This window comes from Ranitomeya imitator, chromosome 4 (genome assembly GCF_032444005.1).
Source record: "Ranitomeya imitator isolate aRanImi1 chromosome 4, aRanImi1.pri, whole genome shotgun sequence".
NCBI classification, from domain to species: Eukaryota; Metazoa; Chordata; class Amphibia; order Anura; family Dendrobatidae; genus Ranitomeya; species Ranitomeya imitator.
In genome coordinates, this window is record NC_091285.1 from 475,259,888 (window position 1) to 475,267,958 (window position 8,071).

Consider the following 8,071-nt stretch of genomic DNA (forward strand, 5'->3'; position numbering starts at 1 on the left):
TTTCATTGTATCTGAAAGTGAAACATGTAAGTTAAATGTGTGACTCCCCTGTGAAAAGAGCACAGCAAAAAACTAATTGCATCCTCAACATACAGTTCTTGCTGCTGCTAAAAATGACTAATGGAAAAACATTGTAAGGCCACATTCACACATTCAGTATTTGGTCAGTAATTTACCTCAGTATCTGTAAGCCAAAACCAGGAGTGGGTGAAAACCGCCAGAGTGGTGACGTGTTTCTATAATACTTTTCCACTGATCAACTCCTGATATTGGCTTACAAATTAAAAGCTGTTTTATACAGGATCTGCAAAATCTATGAGATTTCAGAAATCTCATAATTCATTTGAGAACTGCAATGTTCTGCCGCATGTCGATTCTTTCATAGTTTTTGCAGCATTTTTTCACATATAGAAAGCAAAGCATCTATTTGATGCTCTGATCTAAGCTATTTTCTAATATACCTGCTTCAAAAATTCCCTACCATTCCCTAACTACACTATCTTATCACTATTGTATTTTTTCTCTACTTCCTGAGTGATGACGATTCGTTTGAGTGTCCCAGTGCATGCTCGGATACTAAAACGAAGCGTCAATCATTGGGCAGGAGCCGTGGTCACTGTCACAGCCCCTGACCCTTCCCAGAAACGAAGTGTAATTTTTTTCATTACTTCCTGTTTGATGATGATTCGTTTGATTATCCTAGTGCATGCTGGGATATTCAAGCGAAGCATCATCAGTGGGACAGAGGCTGCGGTCACTGTCGCCGCCTATGCTCCCTCCCTGAAGGGACGCTACCAGAACAACGCATTGGTCACTTCTTTTAGTTGCTTCTCAGCTTTTGAAGCCTGAAGCAGTTAAAGAAAGTGACAAAAGAGGGAACAGGTGCACGACTCGTTTTTACACTGCAGTGCACGTATTCATTCTTTTAAACTTTTCTCACACTTTTTTATGTGGGTTTCAGGTGTAATCTGACATAAAAAAAGCCATGTGTACATATCTTTAGATTAATCAAAACTAAGTACAAATTACATGATGCAGCCTTGCCCTACGATCTACTAGACATTGTTGAACAATGTAATTCTAGGACTCAACCCATGTGGAAGAGTCTCACAGATTTCTTCATCAATAGAACAGCAGAAATGTTATATCTATCAGAATACAGGGGGAAATAATCTACACTGACATGACGCGGTAGATTTAGCTGATTTAGTGTTAGAGCACTTGTTAAAGTGAACCTGTCATGTAAAATAATGCTACTAAACTGCAGATATGGGGTTAATCTGACATCCTTCTGACACCTACCGCCACTGGGAGCCCCACTGTCGGGAAATGAACTGAAATGAACTAATGCTGAGCTGCAGTCAGTCAGTGCCGGGCAGCGGTTACAGCCGTCGCTCTCTATGCACAGAGCGGTGACTGGACCAGCACCAGCGCCACCTCTATGATTGGAAGCTGAATGCTACCAGGGGAAGGGGAAATAAATTTCATTTCTTCCTGGCAGCAGGGCTCTCAGTGCCGGCACCACACGGTGTCAGAACGCTATTAACCACCAAACTAACCCTATATCTACAGGTTAATAGCCTTATTTTATATAACAGCTTCACTTTAAATGTAAAAAATATCCATTTAAAAATCAATGTACGCAGAGCGTGTCAAATTTATCATTTTTATTGTTGAAGTTTTTGTTCTGCACCACAATTGGCACATCTGAACAAACCTTTACATGATAGCCTCAAGATTACATTTAGTATTAGTTTGCAGCAAAGAAACACAGCTGTTTAATGGAATATTATGTGGAGGAGAGATCAGGTGATAACTTCTAGACTGATATTGGTCCGACAATTGTTACCTCCCGTAATAACCAAAACAGGGGACTAATAACTGCTGTCTGAACGGCGTGGCGGAACACATGCCCAAGTGCCCTCCATTCACTCTCATGAGACTGCCGGAGATAACCAAATACTCATGTATCTGTCAGAAAGCTAGCATTACATTAGATTTGTCATTTTTTCCTATATAAACCTCATGGTTTGCTTCAAAGACAAATAAGTGGTTAAACTGATTGTATCCTATTATCTGGGAATATCAAATATTAGATCATACTTCCAACTTCCATGCACAATTACCAGCTATGCATTCTTAATATTTAAACCACAAAGAACCAAAACTGTGAAGAAGTTTGAACAGCTGCAAGGTGCTGTGACTGTATTATGTAGGAACCAAAGAATACAGCAGCATATTGCATTACTGCTTTATAGAACACACTTAGAAAATGAAACTAATTAGGGCATAAAATGGCTAAATAGCGTGTGCCCATCAGTCATATTTGATTGAAACGGTTAGACTCTCATCAAAGAAAGATCAACTTGTCATGGTTGATGGGCCCACACTAATTGGCCAATTTGTACACCAAGTACCTTCATTTTATCAGTATATTCTATGTAGCACTAATGCCGCTTAAATTTGACATAATCAATGCATGAGTATACTTTAGTGTATACAGCGTGATATTTTTAATTAGCATTGGATCCTACCTACCCTTTAAAGGGGTTTCCCCATGCACAAAGCTCATTTGAATCAATAGATCTTGGAATAATAATAAGTTCCATAATTGGAAGTGTTAAAAAAAAGTGTTCCTGTGCTGAGATAATCTTGTAAATGTGCCCCTACTATTTTCTACGTAACTGCTTTAGCTGACCATGCTGGAGCATGTTCTGAACACACCACAGCTCCTGGGTGGGGAAGCAAGCCAAGGAGTATACAGATATTATAGCGCATGATTGCGGCTAATTCTTTTTGTGAATTAAAACATTTCCCTGCCGGTTTTTAAACAATGTTTTACATCATAGAAAGAATCATATGTGATCCCATGCTGTAATGTCTGTATATTTTCTTGCTTCCTCCCCTGCCCAGGAACTGTAGTATGATCAGACCATGTTCCTGTACGGTCAGACACAGACATTACACAGTACACAGCAGGGACACATTTATAAGATTATCTCAGCACAGGAACATTATTTTTTAACACACCATATTATGGAACTTATTATTATTTCAAGATCTATTGATTAAAATTTAATTTTTTCATAAGTCAACCACTTTAAATGTGTAGGCTTTTGGCCAGCGAGAGGTATATCTGCTAGAAATGTTTAGGGTCTCTCCAGGGAAAGGTCACCTTGTAGTGGCTGGTTGGCACACACAATTTGACCAATCAATGCAAGTCTCTTCTTTTTAGAAGTATATTCTGTACGGCAATAATTCAATTATCATTCATGTATTCAATATTTGCATACATCTTGGCAGACAGTGTGTGCTGTTGCAATATTACTTATTACTTATTGACTTATTGACAATATTGATACAACAATCTCCCACTACTACCATTGATATAGCAGAATAGGAGATCTTTAACTTAGAAGTCAACATTTCATATATACATTTATTTTGTATTTCCATTTCCATGACTAAAAATCAAACATATGTCATTTGCACAGTAGAATTTTACATCAGAACAGGGAGAAAATATATGAAATCCGATAATTAGCAGCCAAAGTAAATAATGAATGTCAGTATGTTGGAAACAAGAGACTCTCTGTATTAGTAATCGTTAAGTTGTTCTACTGGCCCTGAATGCTAACAATTTTCTTTCTTTCTTAAGAAAAACACAGTAGTCACATACTTACTAGTGATGAGCGAGTATACTCGTTGCTCGGGTGGTCTCCGAGTATTTGTAAATGCTTGAAGATTTAGTTTTTGTTGACGCAGCTACATGATTTATGGCTGTTAGCCAGCCTGAGTACATGTGGGGGTTGCCTGGTTGCTAGGGAATCACCACATGTATTCAGGCTGTCTATCAGCTGTAAATCATGCAGCTGAGGCAACGAAAACTAAATCTCCGAGCACTTACAAATACTCAGAGATCACCCGAGCAACGAGTGTACTCGCTCACCACTAATACTTACTATATATACATAATCATCTAGTTACTTGCCACATATAATAAGCCGGACTTCCAAACAACCAGCAATAAAGTAGCCAGTGTGTCTCAACATATTGATGTACGTCATTACCAATAGCATAGCAACAAACTGAGCATGGCAAATTATTCAGATTTAATTTGCTGTTCTCAACAAGTTAAAACAATGGGGAACACACAATACCGCACTGCTCGGGCAAAAAACATAACTTATAGTAATGCCACCTGGGGAATTTTTTTAAGAAAATACTAATAGTGCAAAGGAGATAAACCAGCAGAAGTGAATAACAGTATTACTAATAATATTACTTATGATAAGAATGATTTTAACACAATTACTTGTGACACTTCACAATCTTGTGTATCTATAATATCCACCAATTATCTTTTCACAAAACGTGCAGAAGATTGGGTGCAGAAATTTATGTAGCTGTCCCCTTCATCTGAATGGGGTATGCCGGAACTCATACACAAGTTGCAAAAACAAGCCCATTCCGATTATTTTTTTTTATATTTGTTAATTTGGAGAACAATGCCAAAAAGTATTACTCAAGAAGTTGTGCATGTGAGGGGTAAAGTGATGTGCAGTTCCTTTATAACTGGTGTGGTACGACCTCTGGAGACCTAACTTTGTGCTGTTGCCCCTCTCCTGTTTTTTTCCGCATGGTGGCTCTACAAATTTACTGTTTGCATATGGAACTATTCTTGAAAAGGAAGTGACAGCTCCCAATGCCCAGCAGATGGATGGAGCGAAGTGTACAAAGAGAATGTGGAGGAGCCATTCTTGGATCTGTGGGTGTCAGATGCTAGACCCTCTCCAATATGCCATCCCTTTATAACATTAGAAAGCTCCCGTGAAGAACTGAAGAAAAAATGTTCTTCAATGATGTTCGGTACCAAAGATACAAGTTGCTATGACAATGAGGTTTGTATCCTGAGAAACTTTGTAAAGAAAAAACCTCTCTACCTAGTCTTTACTCTGTGTTTAGAGAAAATGTAAAAACCAGAATCTTTAAATTGTTGTGTAATGGCCATGTAGGCAAAGAAAGATTCTGAGGCTTAATGCAATCGACCACTGCTCGTTACATTGGACCCAAGGTGGGTTGCATGGCTTGAACAAAGTGTCCCAAGTGCTTGTTCACACATTGCGCTTCTGCCACGTTTTTCCGCATGTTTTTCCAGGAGGAAAAAAACTATGTTTTACAATATCAGCAAATTGAATGACATTTCTGAAATGTCACACACACACTGCTTATATTATTCCTTGCAGAATAGAACCTTCAAAGCTTTTTTTAATTTTTCACATCTGCAGCATGTCAATTCTTTCAGTGTTTTTCACCCAGAAACAATTAAAAATGCATACAAAAAAAATTATCATAAGTGTGGTGGGAAAAAAGTGAGTATTTTATGCACCGCTTTGCCTGCCAATACCCTGGTTTCTGTAGCAGAAAAATCTGTTGCAAATACTAAACTTGTTCTCATGCCCTTAATATATATTTTTGCAGATTGCCGCCAACAAACTCTTTTTGTTAAAAGAGCGATGGTCTTTTGAAATAATCCATTCCGGCCAATCAAGAGGAAAACTACTATACTAAAGAGACAGCACAGTGTAACATATGGCCCTTGGATCATGCCCACTCCGTGGGTGTCATTAGGGTAACTATATCTACTATTTTGGAAAGAAATCTATCTCTGTGACAAACCAGTGGAAAATAAAGCACCAAATGAATAGATTTACATTGCATAAGGCTTAACACAATTCTTTTCTAGCCATAGAAACCTACTGTACATTCTATTCTTGTATACACTATGTGTAGGGTTAGGTGTCTACTTGATATTAGAAAAATGTAGAGGAACTCAAGTAGTGGTGAGACTTCTGTATAATTCACACCTAAAAAATTATTATATTTCACATAGAAGTCCAAGGAGATGTTAACTAATTGATGCAAAGTTAGTAGAAAGTATAGCCCTGAAGAAGTGATGAGCACATCTATGAACTTCATAGTTGTATTAGGTAATCACTAACATTATTAGCTATGTTGTCCTCATCCGACCCCAGGCATGAGCATTGCATCCATCAAATCACAGCAGATTAAGAAGAATACACAGGCACAATATATTCTGGAACACTTACCACATCCATGATCTGCATCAGATTCATCCCAAAGTAGACAGTGAGTGGATGGGAGTCATTAGCCACTGGCCTCTCTAGAGGATTATAATTCTTCAGTAATTCCCTGTAGAGCTTTCTCTGGTATTCTCCTTGCAGGGACACTTCAAACCAAGAGAAGAGCAAGATCAGGGATCATCCAGAGAGGCAATAAACAATACCATGGACAGGACCATGAACAGTACCATGGACAGCACAGCGACACATTCTACTGACATACACAGTATAGAGAGAAAGTGAGAGGGAGAGATGAGACGGAAAGAGAGAAAGTGACAGAGGGAGAGATGAGAGACAGAAGGAGAGAAAGTGAGAGGGGGAGGCTTGTACAGAGATCGGCTCATCATGTGCATGGCCTTGGACATACATTGTAGAGACTGGGGAGTTATAGGATAGGGTGGAATGCAGAGTAAGAGTGAAATCAATTTACCATGGATCAAGCAGATTGATAGAATCATCCACAATTGGATCTCCCCAGCTCCCATTTTATGAGATCAAGTAGAGGAGGTCTTCAGATTCCCAGGCGAGGGGGAAAAGTTTATGGTTTGATGACAATAAGCGGAGTCCTGGATGCTGGTGAATGTAGAAGATCAGCTCTCTGGCTGCATCCAGGCTCAGGCAATGGAGGTGGTGACTACTAAAGTATCACAGTCCCTGTGTATGAGACTTCACTGATGATGGGAAGCCAGGGATTGTCTTCATATTTAGGCATGCATTGCGTCTATGTTATTGGGGGGATCCCAGTAGTTCCCAGCTGTCTTTGATCACTCCCCTGAGCTCAGTGCTGTCACTTGTCAGGAAAGCAATGGCTCCATTCAGATGGGCTCCACGTGAAGCTTGTGACTTGTGATCCTGTCTCAGTCTGAGCTCTGTTCATTGCATTGTATTTTATAGCTGGCGAGGAGGAGGCAGAGCAGCAGCCCAGATCTGGCGTGAGTATTAACCCATCCACTGCTGAGCATGCCACTTAAGCACATCCAGTTGCAGCGTATACCTGAGTATAAACATCTGCACCCTCCGTTATGGTATTTTTAGTGCGGTGTCATAAGTGTTGAAATAGATTTGATAATCACTGCATGGTAACTAGAATGTCAATGCCGTGGGTAGGATGCTAGTGTATACATACACTAAGGAGATGCCAGGAGAAATGTATTAGCTTTTCTGCTACAATTAAGATGTGCGCCCACGATGAGTCGCTGGTGAGTTTTTACGATGCCTATTTAGAAAAAAAAACTTCTTAATAGGTGCAGAAATGCTAAAGAAAATCTGCAACATCAAAAACTCACCAAAATCACATTGTGGGAACGTCGCCTTAAGTTACAGAGCCAATGTGATTATTATAATGAAGAATTGCATGACTGTCAGTTCCTAGTAATTTTATTACTCTTTTTACAATGAATAAACCAGGAGACTGCGGAAGTCTTTAGAGACTTACTCTGGTGTATAAAATTTTATTAGTACATATCTAAATATTATTTCTCGTACTTCTATTAGCAATTGTGCCACATCCTCCATCCTGCCACCTCCAGAGCAATGTGTAACCAATACAGCTGCAAAGAAGTGGCAGCCAAAGTGACATTGCATGCCTTAGTCTTTGTGGCAGAGATTTGCACCTGGAGCACATGCTGGGAGAGGTAGTGTTAGAACAGCTGGAAACTCACACGTTAGAGTCTGCTGCCTATGTGTCTAATGGCTAGCATACATACAGCATATGAACCACTGGCGGACACAGACTGAAGAGGCCCTGTGCAAGAACTCAATATGGACCCTTTCTAGTCCAATGGTTCATCAAAATGGACAATTCCGTTAACTTTAGAGGTAGAAATAGGCCCCCTTACATCTTTGTCCCCTGTGCGGCTACGCTGGTTGCACCAATGACATGTTCCCCCCTGATGTGAACCATTGGCATATGGAGACATAACAATGTC

At 39.6% G+C, this 8,071-nt stretch overlaps 1 protein-coding gene across 1 annotated transcript in view; it reads right to left on the bottom strand.

Annotated features, from left to right (window-relative positions):
* CHRNA7 (cholinergic receptor nicotinic alpha 7 subunit) overlaps nucleotides 1-7,201 on the bottom strand; it is a 622,924-nt gene extending 615,723 nt beyond the window's left edge. The window contains exons 1-2 of the mRNA XM_069765888.1: nucleotides 6,574-7,201; nucleotides 6,111-6,250 (exon numbers count right to left, since the gene is read on the bottom strand). Of these exons, the coding sequence (XP_069621989.1) occupies nucleotides 6,111-6,250; nucleotides 6,574-6,628 (195 nt within the window). The 5' untranslated portion in view covers nucleotides 6,629-7,201. The remainder of the gene's footprint in view (nucleotides 1-6,110; nucleotides 6,251-6,573) is intronic.
* Nucleotides 7,202-8,071: the final 870 nt, after the last annotated feature.